Below are 24,163 nucleotides of genomic sequence, written 5' to 3'. Positions count from 1 at the left end.
GAAATCAGATTTTGAAAATTCAAGATGGAGGATCCAATATTGTGGACGAAAATTTCAAACTTGATGGAATATGGTAAAAAAAAAACTCGACGCAGAGGTTTTTGGGGTCGCTGATTGGATTTGGAGCAAGGCTGAATTTGTGAAATCTGATCCCAGATTCGTAATCAATGACCCCGAAAAACCCCTGGACAGAATTTTTCCCCGGATTCGATCGAATTTGAAATTTTCGACCGCAATATTGAATTGCCATCGTTAATTCTTAAAATCCATTTGCTTCTAACAATAGTAATTTAAATTACATCTCTATAATTACTCTCGAGTATTGAAAATCGTTTCGCACACTATCAGAAAAAGCAGAAAAATACAAAGAAATATGTTGAAAAGTTCTCTAAATATTTAAATAAAAATAGATATAAAATAGGTTATGAAAATACTTATCACTATGACTCAAAGGATAAAAGACGAGGAAGTCCAGGGGATCCAATCAAACGTGCATTTGATAGAAATTTGATCGAAACGCTGAGTGTATTAGGCAGAACATCAAAAACTCCAGATATAGCTGATCCACAGCCAAATTTACGATGCAATAGAATCCAATTAACGGCATATCAAAGTTTTATAGGTGAATTAAAAGCCGCAGATGAACCGCGTCAAATTACGTGAATTTTTATTAACATTTTTAGAGCATAATTTATATTATAATATAATCGAGAAATTGTTAATGAATGGTTTTTTTTTTTTATTTATTTATTATTAGACTTATTGTTTCATAAATGCTGTTGTACATCTAGATGCATATTTTTCTAACTAATGCCACTGTTCTTCTATTTTTAAGTCTTATATCCGATCGCTCTTCACCCAACTGCAGGAAAATAAAATTAACAAAACGTCTAATTCTTGTCAGGAGTTATAGCTGTAATTTGAATTTTACGTCACATTCCATTCAAACGCGGCCCATCTTGACTTATGATGTACGACAGGTGTTAGCGTTGCGATTAAAAACCGGTTGGTACTTAAATTTATTCAAAATTTGTGTCATTTCTTCGATTATCAACAGTACATTTGTAACCCGATATGACATCGTGCTAAGAAAAATGACGAAAAAAAAAAAAAAAAAAAACTTCGCGGACGTTAGCTATATGTGCGATTACTTTAAACACACCGATATTTTTTTTCCATCATATTAACAAATTATGTTGCTTTCTTTCGCGACGAGTCTGTTTTTTTTTACATTTTATCGTTATTAGAGAAAAAAAAAAAAAAAAATTATTGTTGTATCATCTAAATGTGAAGTATTGAAAGTAATGAGAAGAAAGAAAATATATAATTTTTCAATAAGGTGATTGAAATTTATTAATAAGGTTAATTCACGCGTCGAAAAAAATGGAGGAGTTAATTTTTTCACTTTGACTCCCGATTTTCTTCACTTTTTTCGTATGCCATAATGCTCGAGTGTTGAACCCGAATTATCGTCACAGCTGCAGACCCGTTATGCAAGTGAAAAGTGTGTAACTTAAAAATTATACAGGTACGTGTTGGAAAATACCTAATTAGACTTCAATTATCGTTCTTAGCAGGTTAAACGTACAATACGAAGCCAAGCAGACACGCGGTCATCTCGATCTCTCTGTCCTCGGATCTGGCACAAGGTAGCCGATGTCAAACAAACTAAATACCGAATGTTTCAAAAAACACAAAAATGTAAAAAAGGGGTGTCAAGCGATATTTTTACACTTCTAAACCCCGAAAAAACGCGTCGAGACTTCGAGGGAAAGCAATTTTCCAATCAATTTCATTGCAGACTTGATCTACCCTGTGCGAATGCTCGTTATAAGGCCGCTCGTTTTAAGACCATCGAATTTCCGTTCCCTGCAGCCCAAGTAGCGGAATTTTATCACGAGGCTAGAGAATTTTAGAAAAAAATTTCTTTACGCCTTATTGTAAAATAATTACCTCTAAATTCTGAAATAGTAAATGATCGATTAGCATAATTGTAGATTTCTACAACCATAACAATAAAACGATGATACCGCAAATTAAGAAAAGTGTGGAATGCACGAATTGCGTTATGGCGACAAGAGATCATCGCAACCGTATGTGAGAAACGTGTGTAAACACAGTGTCTTGAACAGCTTTATTTGCAGAGAGATTTGTCAATCGTGATCGGCCTCGAATTACGATTTGCGAAAATGAGCAAACATGCGTGGAGTAAAATAAAAGAAGAAGAAAAAAACATGGATGAAGGCATGAGACGCTTCAAGCCAGCGGCGCAAACTCATCCGCTTGACATCTCTTCAGCCGCTGAATGACAGCCCGTTAATAACGCCCAAGATCGGAGTCAAGAGGCATTAGGCAAAGGTAGAAACCTAAGCTTGGTACTCACATGCATACCCGCAGCCTATACATGTGTAAATGCCTTGGCCAATCACTCGGCAATGCCACCGAGACCGTTGTTGCTTCATCTTCTCACTCGACGACGGGCAGGTAACTACAAGTAACAATTAGGAGACACTGACACTGCCATACATGGTGTTCTATTACACCGTGTCCGAGTCGTGTGAAAGTTTCGAAAACTAATGTAATTTCTAAGGATATAACACGATGTTGGAGTTTCAAGGAAACTGCAACAATCGCCATTTTTTTCCATGACTAGCCTCATTTTTCTGCTTGTCGCCAATGCGTAGAAAATGCCAAGACGAATCCAACCAGCCCTTGATCGGCGATTTTGGATCACGCATTCCAGAGATATCGCGCTTTCAAGATCGCCGCTCGCGCGAGGCGATCCGCTCGCACGGCGACTCGCACGCGAACTGAAATTCAAAACGCGGTATCTCTTGAACTAGATGTTCAAAATTAACGTGCTTGAGGGCGTTGAATTCGTCTCGTAGTCTGCTATCATCCTAGGTACAGAAACTCGAGCCAGCCGTTGAAAAATGAATCGCTACTGATGAGATTTCTTAAAATGACCTTTTTTAGCTACAGAAAAATCTTTCTTACAATAGGAAATACTGTTTACAATATGTTAGATTAACACATTAAAGATAAGAAAAAATAAAATGAATCACCGTACAAATAGTAATTTTAATTAATTAAAATAGCATTTTTTTTACCATTTACTTATTTTCAATTGTGTATTCGCATCTTGAATTCCATATTATACTGTGAAAATATGTGAGCGACAAAAAATTGTTAAGTAAGAGGCGGTCTTTCTCCGCTTTTTACGTACACGTGCTCGATTTTGCAATACTTACGATGACATTGTGAGTTAAAACTGCTTCAGGGAATTTCTCCAACTCTACGTGCTTCTTGTGCGATGATCTTGAAACTATCGAACTATCGAAATTCATACGCATCTGTTGTATACAAGCATGTGTGTACATATACATGGATGGTAATTACTACGGTCAACGCATTGGAATAAAGAATTACGACAGTTCGAGCATGACAGGCATATTAATCCTCAATTGAGATTAACTAATACAACTAAATCTTCAGATACACAATCTGAAGTATGAAGTGAAATCGAGGTTCTAAGAGCAGTTTTTTTTTCTCATGTATACTCGTCAAATTTATGTGACACAATTATTTTTCCAATACAAATTTAGCCGCAGGTCTGATTGTTCGAACAGTTTAAAATTATTTTTCAACATCGCTTATCGACTTTCAAATTTTATGTAAAATATTATTATATTTGCTTACTAATTTTGCATTAAGTTGCCAATTTTTTAAATGAATCTACAACTGGATTTTTTTTGTCAAACATCAAGGTTGGTTTTATATTTAAATTGCTGTTCTGCAAATGTTGGAAGTAACACATACTTCATCCGTTCATTAACTCGCTCGTTGTTTCTATTTTTTCGTCTGCTCTTTTGAAACGGAAACTTCAATTTCTGCAGATAAACTTTCAAAAAAAAGTATCTGACTTGGAATTGAACAGTGAAAACGACTGAAACGGAGGATCACGATCAGCAACCGGTCTTTGCTTTCTCAAATCCGTCTTCGAGCGTTTTAAGTGTGTTCATTTGTTGAATAATCCACATTTGTACATTCTTCGTGCGTCCCACAACCTGATCGAGAAATTTCTTGCTTCGTAACGTTCTGCACAAAGAAAAAGTCCCCAAAATATTGAAGAGGGCATTAAAACTTACGCGACAAAATTTTTCGGTTAGGTTGTGGAACGAGTTAGGAATGCAAATGTAGAATATTATCCAAGTAAACAGTATTACGAACGTACAAAAGACTTGTTTTAAGACGGATTTGAGAAAGCAAAGACCGTCGCTGATACTCGATCGTTTCAAACATTTTCACCGATTTCTATAATGCAAATTTTTTTTGCAAGATTTTTTTGTCATTAGGAATAAGATTTTCAGCTTCAAATGGGGGGAAAATAAGAAAGAATGAGTAAAGTTATTGAATAGATGTATCACTTTTAATTTTTGCAGCGCAATTTCACGCCAAATCGGACGGTTTGAAAAATTTTCATTTTTAAATTCTTCAATTTTTTGAATTTTTTAATACCCATCAAAATATCGTTTCTGGTAAATTTTGAGATTTTTTTTTTATTTCTTGTTGAAAATATATGAAATTTTCAAATAAATCGGTGTGTTTTTTTGTTTTTTTGTTCATAACTTTCTTAATAATCGTCCAATTCGAAGTTTTTTTTTCATAAATCTTTCTTTTAAGATGGCCTTTGCAGAAAAAAATACAACATAAAAATATTCACAGTGTTTTTGATATTTGCGTTTGAAGTATTGAATCGTGTTTTTTACAGTGAATGTATCTCTTGATTTTTTTTTTAATTTGACATTTTTTCAACAAGTAATAAAACAAAATCTCAAAATTCACCAGAAAGCTCTTTTAAGTGGTACTAAAAAATATCAATAAATTGAGAAAATCATGAATAAAAATATTTCAAACCCTCCGACTTGGCGTGGAACGCCTCATATACATTTACTCATGTTTTCACATACATCAATTAAGTCTGTGCACATCGGCTACCGCAAAGCAAATCATACAAACGAACCTTGAGACTGTTTTTGCGTGAGCTGATAATTCAAAGTATTAACAATGTATCAACGAAGAAAAATCTCTGCCAAAACTTTCATTTATTTTCTTCAATTCTTTATGGATTGATGTCGTGATCAGACAAAAGTTTTGCGATTAGAGTCAGAAGTATTTTTCTGTTTATAGAAAGTTCGCTCAAACGTAGCTTTTAAAATATTGCTCTTATGGAAGAAAAATCGGTTTAACTGTAAAAATTAAATTAAATTTTCCTAGCTGATTCAATAATATCATAAAAAGTATCTAGTAATCAGCAAAAAAAAAAAAAAAAAAAAAAAAAAATTGATAGATAAACGCTTTCACTGTGAAAGAAGAAATAAATTTTCAAAGTTACATTTCATCAATTAGAAATTCAAATCTCGAAACTTTTTAAACAGGAGAAAGAATTCAATCGAGAAAATAAAGAAAATGAAATCGAAACTACAACTGATAACTTCTCATGATTCAATTCTTCCTAACCATTTTTTTTTTTTTTTCTTTCATGTCATTGCTGGAGTCTAACCAAAAAGACATCAATTCGTCAAAGAACAATAATTCGTATCGACCATGCCACCAAAAAGTAAACCAAAAGTAAGTGCATAATTTGTTTCAATTTTTACGATTTTCATATTATGAACACTTTCGCAAATTTGAATTTTGCCACAGCGTTTTGGATCAAATTTTGTATAAATTCTTTCGAAAAATTGTCTGATAACAAGAAGTGATTTTAATAACTTAAATTCAAATACAATTTTACGATTTTTCGTTAATGAAATTGTTTCTTTCTTTGGTTTTTTCGCTAAAATCTCACTTATATCTGAAACACTCCAGTCGCACGATGAAAAAAATTTTATGCGCGACTGTTTTTTGGATTTGAAAAAAAAAAAATTGGTTATACAACAGATTGTTATTGAGAAAACAATATTTTTTACCACGTTGCTCTGTTTCATACGCGTATGGATATTGGTCGGTTTTTTTTTTTCTACAAGCAAATACCGAATTTCCTGAATATACTTATGGAAAGATGCAAACCAAAGAAAGAAGTGTAAAAGTGAGATATAAAAATACTAGAGGATTATACTTATCAGATGGGCCTGTTTCGTACCCAACTCAAAACCAGACAGACTAAGCCAAGTTACTTAGTTTGTAGAAAACAATTCATACTTTGACAAGGGTAAACGGCAAAAGCAGCAAAGCGCGGCGCCAAGGGATGAAAAGGAAGCGATGGAAGGTGGAGAGCAGAAGACGACAAAGAAGAAGAGCAAAGGTAGCAAAGCGGAAAAAAAAGCAGCGAAGCTTCGAGCTGCCGAAGAGAGGGAAAATACAATGAAAACGGAACGACTCAGGCGGGAAATTGAACGTGGAAATTTGAACTCGAAACGATTTTCGAAATCCTGGCGCGATATGGTGATGAGCATTAAGATGCCGCAGATCAAAGAAGACCTTGAAGTTGCTTGGCACTCGTTCGATCGTGCAATCGATGTGAAAAATTACAGGTAAAAAAAAAATATATATATATATATGAAATTTTTAAGGGTGTTCAAGTAGAGAGTTCGGTAAAATTTAAAAGTTCCGCGTCTAAGAATGCGTGTTTTGGAAATTTTAGAAATCCAAGTTCAAAGTTTAGAAGATGTTAATCGTAAAACGGACGCGGTTATAGAAACGAACTAAAAATTTAAGGTGTTTAAACATTTGAGAATTGAAGAAAAAAAAATTTAAATGCATGTTTTTGAAATTTTAATTATTTTTCTAGGATTCTGAAATTAGAATTCAATCCAAGTTCAAAGTTTAAAAGTCAAGTGATTTTGAAGTTGCGAATATTTTTCTAAAATTTCTTAGGAACGTTCCTTGGGTGTTAATGTTAATCGTAAGAAGTACGCTGTTATAGAAATGAACTAAAAATTGTTGCTCGGATTTTTTGATTGGAGATATTTAAATCTCCCTATTTCATTCTTTTTTTCTGTCATATTTGCCAAAAATCTCATCAAAGTCTCTCGTTAAATAAAAAAAGTGTTAAATAATCTGCAGGTCGTAATTTTTTTGTTGTTGTTGTTGTTAAATCGGATTTTCATGAGTGTTGGACATGAGAAAGTGACGTTTTCACTTATTTTCCGATATCTCTCAATCTGCCGTACATCAATAAATTTTTGTTTAATCGAAAAAACGAGTATCAGTTACTTTTTTGTTCTTTGCTTTGCGGGTATAGAAATTTTTTCATGCAGAAACCCAATTTGACTTTATTTTCCTTTTATTTTTTCGGAGCAAAATTATTCTCATTCAATTAATTATTTGTCGATGAATTTTGGATGAATGTGATATCCATTGTACAGAAATTTAATTTTACCAGCGCACGCCGATTATTCGACACAAATTTTTTTCTCCACAAAATTATTCAATTCTGGTTGATTTGCATCCGAATTTTTGATTGTCGATAAGACCTAAGTCGCAAAGTGAGAAAATTCAAATCGCACTCGTTCCATCTGCAAAATGATTTCGGTAAAAGTATTGAAACAAGCCACGTTACTAATACCAAAAGGGTGTATAAAAAAAAAAAAAATTTCTCCTCCAATCAACTCAAATATTTGTATAACGTATAAATCTATGAAAAAAAAATGTTTCTGTTAATTTTTTCTATAGATCTATACATTATACACAATTTTAACTTGATTGGAGAAAAAAAAAAAAAAAATTTCGCATTATTAACGCGAAGTGTTTCTAATTCTTCTTTGCATGATTCGTGAAATAATTGGCATAAATTAGCGAATTTGAAATAATCAAGGTTTATAAATTGTATCCAGCATTTCCCTGCTTCTCGACGAGTTGGAAAAGGCCGAGGAACAGTATCAGATGAACGAGAGAGCGCATCTCGAGACTATAAGCTGTCTGATCAAAACTTACAAGGAGCGGCTAAGCACCGAAGATAAAAACTATCAGGTCGAACTGCAGGAGATGATCGACGCGGCGTTCGAGGAAACAGAGGCCATCGCCCTCAAGCAAAATGACGACGAGGTTTACATTCAAGCCGTGATGTACGCGATGGAACAGCGCCTCGAGGTCCTCATGAAGTCCGTCATGGGCGCAACCATCAGCAAAGTGGGCGAGGCCGAAGACGATAACCGGAATTTGAGACGAGTCGCAAGATTGATTTTGGAGAAAAGTTATCACGCACTTTGGGAGCAGTACGTCGATAATTTGGTCAAGTATCAAGCCGGTGAGGAATATTCCAAAATTTTTACGGACTTTTAAACTCGACATCCGAAATTCAAGGGGCGAACCTTGAAACTGAGATTTTCGCTGATTTTAATAATTTTGTTTATCTTGGAATGGATTTTTGACCGATAAAACTTCGATGAAACTGATTTCGCTTTGCGCCATTCTCTTCCTTATCTATTTTGTTCAAAAGTGTGCAAATCGAGGTTGAATTCCAAATTTTTTAAATTCATTTTTCACCCTTATAGACAATAGCTTCAAAAATATCATTTTGTTCAAAAACGGCTGTACAGATTTTTCTCAAATTTTGAGACACTTTTCCTTCGACAGTTTACCACGATTTCCCATAACCTTACTGGATTTTGAATCATCATATTTTTTGTCAAATGTATAAAAACTATTTTGAAGGAAGTTGGCTAAGACGATTAATCACGTACTATTAAATAAAAAAAAAACCAAATCGAATTGAATGATTGGTTGTTGAGGTGTAAATTCCTGAGATTCACCAACATCATCAGTCTTCCAATCGTGTGTACCAACCTCATAACTAGAAACCAAATTTCGCTTGAACTCAAAAAAATTCTTGACGATTTTCGAGATTCTTCATTGAATTCTTTTCTTCGAATTTTGCCAACGATTCGAAGGCTTCATGACTTCGGCAGTAAACAGTTTCAAAGAATTTCCCAACGATCGATCAGAATTCACCAACTTTCCATAGAAATAGGAATTTTTCTAGTTATTCCAACAACTCGATGCATATCCTAATTCTGTAATTTGATCAAAACCTTTTAAATTGTTTTTAGGGAAAAAAAATATACTTTTCAAACATTGGAATCGACTTAACAAATTCTTTGAGATTATTGTATTGTTCAATAATTTCACGACTTCATTGAGTAACAATCAGAACTAAATCAACCCTTGATCTAATTAGGGTGGGAAAATCAAGTGCAACGTAAAAAGCTTCAACGGTTTCAAGGGAGAAAATAATTAACATCGAATTAAAAACGAAAATCTGAGCACAAAATTTATTTTTCTAGATACCGAGAATATGCGTAAGGATTACAACGTTATTAAGGAAAAGGACGATAAAGCAAGATCGATAATAGCAAGACAAATATCGCACACGGCAAGCCTTTTCGAATCAATTCGTAAAATGAAGGACAAGATAAACGCGTACAAAGTGACCGCGACAAAATCGATCTCAGAAATAATGGCGGAGAGAGATTTTTTCGTCGAAGCTTACTGGACCGTGAAAACGCGCTTCATGTCGGGTACAACGATTTCCGAAATCGTAGACTATCAAAGGTTTTGCAAAAACTCGCATTTTCAAAAAATGCAAAATCTCCTTCTCCGCGTCAGGGTTTTTGTTGCACCGTTTTTGCTTCACTTTTCGCAGAGCAAACGGCGGATCGAGAAGCGCTGAAAATCATCACCGCCGATTTCAACGCGACGACGACACATCTGAAGCGTATTTTGTCCAAGGGTGAAAATTTGCTGAGTCTAGTGCAAATTTGCCGCAAATACGAAACACCGGAAGAAGTAATTCTACCCTTCAAACCTTCCGTTGTGCTTGAGGACTATCCGGAAGATTTTATAGCCGATTTTGGATGGGAGAGAAGCCACGCGGTACCAATTTTTTTTCCCATCACTCGTCGTATGCAACCAAAACTTTGTTGAATCGAAACAGATATTTTTTCTTTTAATTCGCAATCGAACATCGCATAAACAAATCCATAATATAATCCAATTCGAATGACAATCACTTGCAATCATTTGAATTTCTCTGACAAAAATACTCACGAATTCCAAGTTTTATGCATAATTTAGTCAAGTATGAATAAAAAAAAAAAAAATCGGTCAAAATATTTATGATTCACGAATTCACGGATTTTACGAAGTTCATCATTTTCTCCCGATTTGGGGTAAACAGAATTATTAAATCGAATCACAAGACTTAAATCAAAACAATCAAATTCATATTTGTGGATATTAGTAACGTACCTCGTAATCAATTCAAGTTCATTCATTCAATACATGATTTGAAAATCTTGTCGACTGCTTCTTACGGTATAAAATCAAATTGACCAAACTTGGTACCCGATAAAATCTTTCGAAATTAAGCCAGTAAAATAGTTAACTCAGGGAAAAGTTGACTTCAATTCAGTAAAATTCAGTCAAATCATAAAAAATTTTGGTTTGCTATACAATTGAAAAAAATGTTTGTTCAATTCGAAATAATATTTTGTTTACCGTTCATTGATTAACATTTGTTTCGGAGAAGAAATCCATGAATTTAAACCCAAAGAATATTTTTCTCAAATCAACTACATACAAAAAAAAAAGTCACTAGCGACCAAGAGACATAGTTTTTGTTTTCTGTTCATTGCTTTTGGAAAAGTGATTACTTTGAGCATATCAATTCGACTCGAGATTGAAAAGACGGGATTTAAAAGAAACCAAAGATTTGCGACAATCGTTTTCTTCCCAAGATAAAAAAGAGAGAATCGAGACGTTAAAATTGAAAATAACACAATTTACAGGTAATGGAACAGTACCGAAACCTTGAGTTGTTTTGGCGCCGAGTTGGACATGCGAAAATAGTCAGCAAACAGTTGCGTTTAGAGCGAGATAAGCTGCGAGACGAGGGAAGATGTCTCAAAGACTGCTTGAAGCATTGCATAGCCGAGAGATCGGTGGGAAGCTCGGAGGAATCGCGAGTATTAGAGGAGCTTGAGATGGTCAGAGGAAAGCCGGTGGTCATTGAAGCCAGCCTGTGCAAATTCCAATAAATACACATGACACATTGGTTTCTGACACATTCAGAGACACGCGTATTTGGCTGAATTATGGAACGCGATGAGAACCGTTTGCTGCGTCGGTAAAGCAGTCTGTAACATCCGACCCGCTCGATACGTTGACGCACGATTTTACCGACAGATTCGACTCGCTCGAGATGTTGCTGCACGATTTTACCGACGTATCAGACGGTTCTCATCGGATCTCGCGCTTGAGCTAAATACGCGTGGCCCTGAATCGGTCAGAATTAATCACTTCAAGTGTATAAGTGTATGTGCATACATTTTGCGATACATGGTAGATGCACAGCACGAATGCACTTATCTCATCTTATGTATAAAGTACGTGTATTATTTCTGTACCGAGGCGAGACCTTCGCGGATGAATTTGAATAATCAAAATAATCAAATGTAATGACAGTCATGACTCGCGTGATGGGAAAAATCTCACACTTCTGCGCATGCAGTGAGCGCGAAATTTTAAATACTATAATATAATATTAAATTAAGTTGAAAAAATAATTAGTAAAATAATTTTGAAAATTTTGTAATTCAATAATCTAAAATTTTCGTGTAGTAAGATATTAAAACAATTTAAATAATTTAATCAAGATTATTCTATATATAAGAATTCTATCAAGATTATTTTGATTATAACGATACCTGCTAAATATGTGCTTAACTTGTCAATCAATACAAACGAAAATTCAAACGCGATCTAATTCAACAAACAAACTACTGATAATTTGCATAAAAAAAAAAAAAAAATTTCTATTATCAAATTGAAAAACTTCACACTCACTTCACTTCAATCACAAGTTACGTCATTTTTACCGTTATATAATTTCTTGAGAAGCATTGAAATTTAAAAACTGCAAGAAAATTATGCAACGAATAAACGACGAGCAATATTTCACAATCTTAGATACGAGTTTGATTAACTCACTAAAACCGGGTTAATCAATCAGGATTAACCACAATGTTTCACTCATTTATTTATTAATATCTCAAATCTCTGTACAACGAGTAAAAAAATGATCCACTTTCAGACGACTTATCAAAGAGTTTTATAAATTAATTGCAGCAGCAGCTCGCTCGATGCTCGTCACTTCTTTCACGTATATCATCATCAGGAATGTTAGATTGTGTTGGAATAGATTTTACACAACAAATCGGTATGCAACTGCTATTTTTAGTTTTTACCCTCCGAATTTTTATAGTGGCAATAACATGCTTCAGAATATTGTTTTCTTTCGTTACTTTTTACAAAAAATCAAGAAAAAGAAAAAAATCATTGCAGCACAGACAAGTTTTCATTGCAAACTGCTAAATAGCTAGATTAATAGGATGACTTGAACAAAAGTTACTCATTTTAACGGTGCAAAATCACGTCACGCACTAGTTTCGTTGCTAATATATTAGAGGGAGGAAACGAAAACATGGAAACAAAATATTCTCTATGATCTATACTATTATGCATTTAAATACTCGATTTTTTTATTCAACTTCAATCTGTTTTCATCTCTCTACCTTCAATTATTTCCTATCTGTTATTCATGTCTGTCAACTTTTCGGTTATTCTTCGTTTTCAATTCTTTCATCTTTTCATTATTTAATGAAGTGGAGAAAAGATAACAATTCTCTAAAGGTGGCTTATCGTTAGAGGCAAGTAAAATAATGAGGTATTGTAAATAAAAGAAATTAGGAAAAAACTCGCAAGTCTTACGGCTCGTTAGCTATTCTGAATATTTTTTAAGTTTAAGGGTAAATAAATATTTAAAATATTAATGCGTGCCATTTTCTTTTAAATATTGAATTACTGAATATTAATTGTTTCGTGATGCCTTTCTCCTTTTTAATTCAAGTCTCAAATCTGTCTGCCTGTAACTCTTTCTTCCCTTCACCATTCTTCTTCTCCCTTTATTCTTCCTTCCCAAATCGACTTAATTTTTAATTAACGTCCCTTACGACTGGCGATTTGAGACAGCAGCTTATTTCCTGCCAGGAAAGTTACGACACCAATGCCTAAAAGGTACCTTAGAGTAACGAACATGTTCAACTGAAGCCAGAAAACTCCGAAGAGGGCAAAAATCCCTGAAAAAAAGAGAGAATCGTTAAAAAAAAACGTGCGAAAAAATGAAATCCGTCACTAATTTCAATGTTTCTGATTTTTTATCCAACGTCGTCGATTTCTAATGCTTTACGAAGATTCTTAGACATCGTTAGAAATAAATAGTATCCAGTGGCACTAAATATGAAAACGCAAGAAATGCAGAACAGAAGCGTAGTAATAAAATAACGGAATTTAGATGTCTCTAAACTTATGCATAATTTTTATTGCCGTGTATCGATAGTAAAACTTTGTTGGACAATAATTCTATAGATAATCTTAATAAACGCGCAAAATGAAATTGTTATTTTAATTTATTTATAGTGAATATCGGGCTGCAAATGTAACAGATTGTTGACGTTACATTTGTGAAAAATTCACCTTCATTTAATATATGCTCGATTGAAAACGTCGTTAACTTATGTAAAACCGTTAACCGTCAAGCATCGAGCATTTTTAACAAGGCTTGAAAAAAAAATTAATTGAAATGAAATAAAAACATAAATCATCGGTTCACTTTTTTCAAATTTTCACGTTCTATCGCAATGACACAATTAAACTGAAAAATAAAATTTGGCAACCACCGAAATGTGTTTAAAAAAAATCGCAACATAGATTTTCATTGATTTAATTTTTAAACAATTTGACAATTTACCACATTTTTTATCTTCATTTAGGCAATGAAAATGTGGTATCGTTGAAGTAAAATTTCATTGATAATTCCTTTCTAAATATTATTGAGTTGACGTTTGATTAAAAATTTTTGAAATCGGAAAACAATTTCTCTAATTTACATGGAATCGATGCAACGGCGAATAAAAATATACAATGAAAACAAAATCGACGAATTTGAATTTACAGAAAAAACTTGATAAACAAAAACTCACCTCCGAGTCCCAGATGGAAGATAACAGCGCTCAGAGAAAGAGGGAAATTTGATATGTTGACTCCGAGTTTCGCCCAGAGAATGAGAAGCAGAAGAACAGGCGCCAAGCAAAGTCCAGTAAACAAATTTGAGACAACGCGAGGCGGTCTAACTTCAGGCTCGCGGAACATGTGCTGAAAAAAAACAAAACGGATATCAACACGTGGCATTAATTTTAGACCGTGAGATTCACAATAATTTCCAGGTTTCTCAGAAACAAAATTACAATTTTCCATAGATCTTTTAATGTATGTATGATAATTAAATTCGAGACGAACCGAAAAAATATCTAACATATAATCGTCACAAGTTACATTTTATTTATTTCGTTCGGACGTCTTCATCAAATTCCGTGCTGATTTAAAAGTTTCACGTGACTGTGAACCAATGAGATCACAAGAAATAAAATCATTTCGAGAAATATAATTATTCTACCTCAGTCAAAAGTAAAAAATGAAAGGAAAAACTGTTATCATCTATTTGAACTAGTGTATTGAATGCTTTATTACTGTAATAATTACTAGAAAGAAGTGATTTATTAACAGATATTTCATGAATCGTAGAAAAAAAAAAAATAATGAAACTAAAAAAGTTTTTTGTTCTTGGCTTTCATTTTTGCTCTATCCAGCAATAAAATAACGTCATAAATTTCGAAAAGGAAACAAAGGGATGCAAAATTACCAAATATTGTCGGTTAAAATTCTATCAACGTTCTGCAAAAACGAGAACGTAGATAAAATTAACGAATCATTTGTAACCGATTGATTAATTTGCCAATGTTTTGGAGGTGGTAGAAAGATTGATAAGCATTCTGTCACTAACGAGCATTGGCATGAAATTATGAAAAAAAATTCTTATACTATTGAGCTGTTTAATTACGCAATTATAAAAACAAGAAACCTTTGTATACCTTGATTTCTGGTTTGGGTTTGTACAGATTCGATTTTTCGTCGCTAGTTTGAACAGCGCTCTGCGATTCTGGAAGCTTTAATGTAATCTGAGCCACGTTCCACTGGAATGAGTTTATGAGTACAGCATCGCCGACTATCAATTCGATATTGTAATCGCCGCTAATGTGGCCAAATTCTCCAGCCGTTGATCCAACGTCCTGAAAATACAGAAGTAGTGAAAAAAAACACCATAGAATAATATTTTTTTAATCGTTTTTGACTACAGATTTGAAGATAAATTTTTTTTAGTTTATTCAACATCAAGGAAATACCGTGATTAAAATTCTACCTTTCTTGTTTCATTGATAATCACATTACTCAGTAGTCCGAATAACTCACCATGTCAAATTTGTAAACGTTTCCAGCGTCCGGTTCGGCAACGAAAATAATTTCCTGGCCGTGACTATTTGCGGAATTTGACAGTGAATAAAGCCTCACGAATGCTTGATGAACTCTGATTGGTTTCTTGCTCGTAGAATCTTTCAGCAAGAATCTTATAACCAGTTTTTGCTGAGAATCTGCCTCGATTTTCGAACTCAGCTTCTTCGGATATTCCACTCTGATTTGTACAAAACAAAGAAATCAAATTTTTGTATCCTAGACACGATTTCTTCTTTTCATTCGTCGCTCTTTCTTGCTCTTCGAATATTTTCAAAGTAGACATTTTTTGGATAGATAAAAAGAATAAAAGAATCCAGAACCAAAAAACAACACAAAAGGAAAGAAAAACGACGATGGAAATCAAAAATAAATATTTAACCCAAAAAACGTTATATAACAAATATCAACGACAATAACAAGAGTGAAAAGAGACTCCATTTTTAACTTACTTTTTTTCAGGAGCGAAAAAATTGCTTACGAGTAAAGAAATAAGAAAAGAAAAAAAAAAAAAAAAAAAAAACGTAATAAGGAAAGAAAGCCTTAATTATAATTGACAACTATTATATTGAGGACAAATATTCTCAAGACAATTTGTGAGTAGACATTTTTGGGGAATGAAAGCGAGAAGATTTTTGTTTACCGAGACAATTTTGGCTGCGTCGTTTGATCAGCGTCAGCAGTGCCGATTTCAAGATAATCCACGATCACTTCCGACAATACTTTGACAGTGACAATGTTGGACACGGATCCTGCGGATACAGATATCTTGTAAACGCCTCGTTCCGGTTTGATTTCCATGAGATTCATTGTGTAAAGAGTTCTGCAATGTGAATAGAAAATTTTTTTTAAATGAAAAACACAAAAATGTATTCATTCCTAAATTCAACAATTTTTCTATCATAATGATTATATTCGATCAACTAATAAACATCGAATGAGATAATTTGTAATTTTTTTTTCTGTACGTTGAATCCGTTGTAACAAACGTCGAGTCGTAACAGTTTATCAACATCATATCAAAATTCAACGTAATTTTGAGAAAAAAAATTAATTTTCCCCGAGCGTATAACCGAAATAGACACTTTTGAATCCAAAATCAGTAAGTAATCGGGGGGTTTGGATTATAAAACTAACTCAAGCACCAAAATTTCATCATTTCTTATGTGCATCAAAATTATATTTACTCATTCATAGACTTAATCGCAAACAACGATTTATATTTTTCTTCAAATTAGGCATCTTTTGTCTACAAATTTTGAGTATTTTTGATTGGTATTTATTCTCACATTTGGAATTTAAAAGAAATATCTTTTCACAGCTGAAATTGGTTACATCAAGAGTATTAGAAAAAATTTATTCATATCTTTAAAAATGTCCTAAGTAGCCAAAAAAAACTCATTACAATTTCATTACATTTTTCTACGAGAAATAAAATTTCTCAAGAGTTCTTTAATTATTATTTCGCCTTGATTGATCGATGAATAATTTCGTAATCGAATTTGAATCCTTTCCTACGAATTCTCATTCACCCTAAATCAATACTTATTAGTTTTTACCTCCAAAAATGTAATCTTGACACACGACTAGAAAGAATATCACTTACTTGTCGGAAGCCAAAGGCTGGAAGGCCTTCTTGCTGATGATGACAACGTCGTCACTGACTCTAGTAGCAGAATTGGCAACAACCGAAGGCAGAGTTTTCAAGGATCTTCCAAGAATATCGCAGACTTTGACACTGACCAGCGGTTGCTTCGACGAAACCGATATCCCACCGTCCGCCAGTGCGATGCAGATCGGATTTTCAAACGGATTATTAGCCAGAACGCTAAGAGCAGCGAGAAGACCGACGACTCCTTTGCTTGTCTGAACCGAGCGACGAGACAACAGATAGTTTGCGAACTTCACAGTCTGTTCAGAACTTATGGGTGGTTTTTTCTTCAAATTTATCGACAACTGGAAGGCGCCTTTCACGACAAGACCTAAAGAATATCGAAATATTTAAAATAGCTGGCTGGAATTATTTGCAATCATTTTTAACAGTTCTTGGATTTTTACGTGAGATTAAAATTCACACACAACAATTATCAGTTGATTATTATTCTTCAAAGTTCTTGCAGTAGAACGAAAGTAATTATTAACATCATTGTTTTATTGAAAGTATTTTGTTTTATCTGTTAAATTATTTCTGATAAAGTTCTAAAAAAGTTTAAAAAAACTTCGGTGAGATTCGGAAGGAACTTGTAAATAAATTTAGTTATAAAAAAAGAAGGTTCCTAAGTTTAAACATGACAAATGTGTGTAAAAAGAATTCAGAGACAAGAAAACTTACTGCTGATGGAAAGTCCGCCCTCAAACTGCAGGTACTTGCCGTCAACTTCATCGGCCTGAACAATGGCGTCCTCGATACGATCAAAAGCGAACGAACCTGCAGGACCGAGTTCAGCAGCAATGTGGAAAAGGTATCCAAGGCTGGAATAAAACAAGAAGACAATGCGTTACATCAGAAACTGAAGCGTTCGGTTCGCAAGAATCGAAGAAAAACTAAAAAATCGTCAGAAAGACTAATCAAACAATCACGGTTTGTCATGATTAATGCATTGTTCATCACGGTAATTAAGTCTTTTCAATTTTTGAATTCATCAAAGTTGTAAATTTCCTAAAGATCTCTTGGACTTTTTATTTTGATTTCTAATTTCAAGTGCTTTCAAAAATTTGCAAGATTATTCAGATCAAAGTGCGATTAAATTTGAAACTCTGATGAAATGATAACGTGCAATCACTTGAGTCGCAGTATCCATAATGGAATCAAATATTAATCAGTTTTAATAGGCTTTGATAAAAGTTTTCTGTTTCACATTTTTTATAATGAGGGATATATATAGAAAAAAAATCCTAAACTTGATTCGATCATTGATCTACGCGTTTAGAATTTCACAAATTATTTGTACTCACTTGAGAATACTGTCATCTTTTTTCAGTGCAGCCTGAAGCGCCTTGACCAATTTTACTACTGCAGGTTCGGTGAGTTTCTGAGACACAGCGCTGAGTCCGGTTATGGCGTAGAAAACTTCAGATATGGCCACAGAATCTTTTTCCACAACAGCAGCAAACGTCTAAAACGACACAAATGAAAAAAAAAAAAAAATGTGAAAATAAGATACATATCAGAAGATCAGGGAAAAAATCAATCGCAAATACTAATAGCATCGCAAAATTGAAAGATGTATAAAAATCCAAGAGATTGTTTCTCTTCAAAACTTCATTCATCAGATAAATTGTTTCTCTCCAATGTTCTTACAGTAGAACGAAAGTTATTTGTAAACATCATGTGAATGGCGTTTTAATTTGATGTAAATTTTTAATAAATGAACGTCGATAAATAATACGTCGAAGTTGAAGTCTGTATTCTGATTTTGGAAAGAGTTGACAGTCAATTAATGAATATATTTGCAAAATTCATTGCAATCTTCTTGTATTAGAAGTTAATGATGGAAATACGTAAAGATTCGGAGATTCTCGCATCACGTTTTGAGCATATTTGCTACAAGATGATAGCAGTTTTCAGGATATTGAATATTTCGGGCTGACTTAAGGTGAAAAACGTTCTAAAAATATAAAAAATTACGATCTAATTTTCTTGACGACGCTAATATTGTAAAATGAGTAAAAAAAAAATCACAAAATAAAAAACTGAGTTACCTTTATAATCGCAGCATTTGGAAGCGGCTGGCATATGCCGATTCCTTTCCAAGCTGTAACGGCGTAGTAGAGATTCTCCAGCGACAAGCCACTGGCGTCTCCTCCGACTGCATTCAAAATGAACTTGCAGGCTTCCTGAAAAAAATTTGTATAAAGGTGTTAAAAGCTGGTTGTAAGAAGAATTTTAATACTAATAAAAAATAAGTGGATAATCGAGCTTGGAGGATGAAAAAGAATCGATTGAGAGATCATACGACGATTGGTGAAATCTAATTTGCCAGGAAAAGTCGAAACTAATCAAATATCGTCATTTTGAGATGATCTTGATTTACTAATATAGGCAAAAAAAGAAACTTGAACTTTTAAAAAGTGATTCAACGTTTAACAAACTTGAAATAGAATGAAAACTAGAATGTTGTAGAAGAATTGAATGCAAGCAACTCAAACTCAATTGTTCCAATCAAAGTACATTGAACAAATCTCTGTTAAGAATATTAAACCTGATTTCATCAATTTCCTGCGAAAGAAAATTTCCAGTTATTCCAGCTAATCGTAAACCTGTTCAAGATTAAATTCTTGCACTAATTTTTCTGGAATGATTTACGAATTTCCTGGTTTGTTCAGCTTTTTAATCGACCCTAAAATTCTGACTTTCATACTTGCTTACAGCATTCTTTGGTATTGTTTCTCCCACAAGATTATAACCGATCACAGCATAATGCAGCGCAGCTAAATCCTTCAGCTCAAATCCAGGCTCGATGACCTTTTTAAGTCTCGTTTTATCAGCCTCGGACAAAAAGGAACTCGTTGAAGTCGGCGGCACCGAGGCTGTCAGGACGACGCATGCCAAGGCGGACGCAATCAGTGGAAACCACGTAACTGTTGGAAACAATTGAAGTACTTTAGACTCGTGACGATTGTTAAAAATTCTCGAAAGATTGAAAAGAATTTTTTATATAAATATGCATTACAAAAATCATAATAATTAATTTGTACAAATAAAATTCATTTTTCGTTACATTTCGTAAACTTTCAATTGTTTTAATACAAAGAATTTTCAGAGTCACCAAATAACGTTTCAACATTTCAAATAATTTAATATCACATTCAGCTTTTGTAGTTTGTGTTATTCAATGATATGGTAAAATTATCGATATCATTTTCATTTGTGAGGTATCGAGTGAATATTATTGAAACATTGTCATTTCCGTTAGTTTTTTTTAGCACATATAAAATCATGAATCATCCAAATGATCAATTATTTGAAAATTCTTCAGCATTTCCAGATCTGATAGTAATTTCATGTTTCAAAGTCTATTCGAAATCAATGGATGGATTTGGTCTTCGAAACTTTTCAAACTAAATAAGTAATAAAAACTTGTTTAACTTGAGAAAAGTTTCGAAGATCAAATCCACCAGAAGTTTGATTTTGCCCCAAAATTTCATCCAAATCGGTGTTCAAGTCATGCGGATTTCCCCTGGATTTTAGATTAGAAACACCCGAAATTTTTTAACCGAAAGTAATGAATAGATTCGAAAAATGTTCCTCGAATCATCTTCACGAAGTAGTTAAATTTTCACCTAAATTGTTCTGGAAGCATGACTAGAAAACTGCTGCGTATAAATAGATAGATACACACACACACACGCATTTGTAGATGCATACATACGAACATACGTGTTGAAAGAGCTATAAAATGATTCTATGTGAGAAAGCGTCTCAAAATTATGGTTTTTCGAAACATGTTTGAGGCTAATTCTCCTTCCAATCGTGCCGGAAATGTATTAATTTACAATTTCAAACGCAAGCCGGTAGACAGTCAGAAATATTCGATCAGGGATCAAAGAAACAGAAATTGGCAATTAATATTCCAGGCAAAAAAAGATCACAATCTAAGATTATCGAATTTCTTCATCTTGACGTTGGTTTCTCTGATTAAAAAAAAAAAAAAATGAACACTGCAAATTTGACGGGCAAATAATTTAGCCGGCATGCGATGCTAAAATATTTCAAAGCACGCGGCTTCAGGAATATTTTTTAAGTATCGTTATTGTAGTCTTCTCAAATAACATGCGAGGCAGTTGAAACTTGGGTGAAATTTGAGAAGGCGGAGTGAATAATTGATTCGGTTTACTTACGTGTCCTCATGTTTCTGGATCTGGTTAACCAACGCGAGTCTCTTCTCGACTCGGCCACGTCGTCTAGGCAAACAGAAACAAGATGGCTCTTCACCCATTGCGCGTGTCTAGAAAAATGGCGTTGAACAACGCAACGCGCCGTTCCACCGCATAACGGAAATCGCTGGCAGTCACGAGCGCCTGCGCAGCCGGATCGATGGTCACGTTCACATTGTATCGACTTGATACAGGCTACATGGGAAACCAACCAATCGCGTGACATGTCCAGGAGAAATATCTGAGTTTTTAAGGTGCCTTTTCATGTGCCGCAAGCAGCAGTCGCAAAACGATCACGTGATCAAAAGTTTCTAGGGAATATTGCTGCTTATGAAAAGGGATTTTATCGTAACAGCAAGAGCAGTGCTGCGAATTCTAATCCACAAAGCGGATTTTGTATTCTCGTTTAGACAAATAAATCTGGAAAGGATTGAGAAGTTAAAATCTTCAGAATGAATTTATGGTTAAATATTACAATTGCTCAAGACGATAGTTGGAATTACGCTCGAGAATAGTAATTCGCATGGAATGGATTGAGAATTTTCAATCTTCAGAATGAATTTATGTTCGGACATAATGATAATTGGATTGATTGGATTTTAATATTTGACTGCATCTACGTTTGGGCAAAGTGACCCCTTGTTGAAATATTGAAATGATTCTACGTTTGGGCACAGCAACCGCTTATTGATTAGGTTTTGATATTTGACTGGCTCTTTATTTCACCCCCATACTCATTCATATAGGGATCTGTCCCATATTATTGAATATAATTTCAACTGACATCTTTATTAGATCGAGGCAAACGGTTAAATTAATTCTGCAAATGAAGAATTAGAAACATTTCAATGGTTGGTGAAAAAGCGCGGTATCGATGTTAATGTCAAAGACAACGAGGGATGATCTTTACGGACGCGGCTGTTTCCACCGGAAATATCGAATTACTTGAGTGTTGATGGAAGAAAAAGGCATCTATATCAGTGCCAAGGACCGATACGAAAAAGCATTGCAATCCGTGGCCATTGCATTTGGAGAACTAGAGTGAATAACTTACTGAAGCAAAAAGAACGCCACAATGTTCAAGCCGCAAGACACGAAGCCAGGCCGGACATTTGTCATCATGATATCGACTATGTTTAATCTTTCCAAAGGCAGTAAAAAAATCTTAATTACGGTGACCTTCCCTAGTTATGTCGAACGAGATGATATCAAGAGGGATTCAAAACAGAGTAACAATTGTTTCGGTATTAGACAATTTGGAATAAAGATAATTCAGAAAATGCAATAGTTTGTATTAGTATTTCGTTTCGTCCTCTTTCGGTTTAGAGTATTTTTAGTGAATCAAGTTTTGTCCAAAGATCAACACATTCGTAACTCGTCTGAGTATTTTTTTATTATGTGAAAGGAGCGTTTTGCAGCTATTGCAGAGCATTGCTTGAACTTTTGTGGCCGTTTGAAATCTTTTAGGAAAACCGCAGTTTGCAATTGCAGGTAAGGTGAAAATGTAAAAGAGGGAGCGAAACTATATGTATACACAAGTCTTGAGGGGATGCTCTGGTCGATTTCAACGTTATCCTATGTATCTTCAAATATCGAAGTCCACGCCTATCAAACGCAGAGCAAGGCTTAACGATCCCATTCTATGCCCGATTCTGAACAAAGACACTCCATAGAATTTTGCTTTGCCGTTTCTTTATTTTCATTCATTCAGGACATTCTTGTGTCTACCTTGAATGCGCAGATACCTGATAGAATACCTGTACATATTTATCGTATGAGACGAGTCAATACGTAATAAGAAAAAAAATTCTTATACGCTGGTCGTATTCATTTAAATCCCTTGCCCCAAGTCTTTTTTCATCAAGTTTGTTGGTGTTGTGAAACATATATCGTGCCTAATTCTCTACATATTCCTGGTATACGCATTCCCTGATATTTGTACAGCTCTGATGTTTCACACTCAGGTAGTCGCAGTGAAATTGTGTGCAGAATAATACTCGTGTTGCCTAAGCAATAGGGTTTCGGCGATCCATTATTTAAAATGCCGAAGAAGATTAAGAAGATGTGTTTACTGCATTCATACGGGTAAGAACTCATTTTCACCTTGCTGGGAGAACGAAACTGTAATTATGTAAGATGAGCAGGGTCTATAATTTCATTGGGATTACCTAAGTCCAGTCCCTTCAGAAATTTTTTATTCTACCGTTTCATTACGAGGCAGGATCGGTGAAAAATCGTATAGTAAGAACAGAAGATATCAGTAATTGCAAGGCAGCTATTACGAAAATTGAAGGATTTGTTTATCTAGGTTAATGCAATTATTATTCGTATATCAGAGAAACTAATTGCAAGGGAAACGCACTATACAAGGGTACACATTTACTGTTTGGACAACAACTTTGATAAATAAACATGACGCATAACAGTTTCCGTTGATGGCGACAGTCGAATACATATAACATATGAAAATGTTTAACGGGTAATAATGATATTTCTACCCGTTCGTCGTCATTTCCATTTCACTTGAATCGCCTGATTCGAGCGTTTTTTACAAATCAGTTCCACTCGAACCAAGGGGTCAAATTGCATCATTCTTCGCAAAGCAATTCTGTCCGTAAGACTACGATTATTCAAAATGAAATGAGCATGTTATTAATGCCTAAGAAGCCTGTCAAACAATACCAGTAGATCCATCAAAAATCTCAATTAGTAATCAATTTTTTTTTTATACGTTCATTGTGTTCCTGTTTTCGTCGAAATTTTTTCCTACAAAAATCAGTTTCTCTCCAATGGATTTACTAGAGTTGTAACACGTAATTCGGGCCGTTGATTCTCTCTGTGTGCACCTATTTGACTTGTTTGACATATATTTGAACCG

General features: G+C 34.2%; 2 protein-coding genes across 2 annotated transcripts; one reads left to right on the top strand and one right to left on the bottom strand.

Moving 5' to 3' along the window:
- The first annotated feature begins 5,607 nt into the window (after window positions 1-5,607).
- LOC124411400 (dynein regulatory complex subunit 2-like) lies at window positions 5,608-11,039 on the top strand. Its single transcript, XM_046890492.1, has 6 exons — window positions 5,608-5,631; window positions 6,214-6,536; window positions 7,839-8,251; window positions 9,288-9,521; window positions 9,647-9,876; window positions 10,791-11,039. The coding sequence occupies exons 1-6, from the start codon at window positions 5,608-5,610 to the stop codon at window positions 11,037-11,039; spliced, it is 1,473 nt and encodes a 490-aa protein (XP_046746448.1).
- Window positions 11,040-12,900: 1,861 nt separating this feature from the next.
- LOC124410973 (dolichyl-diphosphooligosaccharide--protein glycosyltransferase subunit 2) lies at window positions 12,901-21,386 on the bottom strand. Its single transcript, XM_046889738.1, has 11 exons — window positions 21,250-21,386; window positions 19,778-19,989; window positions 19,111-19,245; window positions 18,364-18,524; window positions 17,741-17,880; window positions 17,015-17,390; window positions 16,052-16,231; window positions 15,370-15,589; window positions 14,991-15,188; window positions 14,043-14,214; window positions 12,901-13,139 (listed from the first exon to the last, which is right to left on the bottom strand). The coding sequence occupies exons 1-11, from the start codon at window positions 21,257-21,259 to the stop codon at window positions 13,000-13,002; spliced, it is 1,944 nt and encodes a 647-aa protein (XP_046745694.1). The 5' UTR covers window positions 21,260-21,386; the 3' UTR covers window positions 12,901-12,999.
- Window positions 21,387-24,163: the final 2,777 nt, after the last annotated feature.

This window comes from Diprion similis, chromosome 10, assembly GCF_021155765.1.
Source record: "Diprion similis isolate iyDipSimi1 chromosome 10, iyDipSimi1.1, whole genome shotgun sequence".
NCBI lineage: Eukaryota > Metazoa > Arthropoda > Insecta > Hymenoptera > Diprionidae > Diprion > Diprion similis.
Note: the sequence above shows the minus strand (reverse complement) of the source record. Positions and strands in the feature narration are given on the sequence as shown.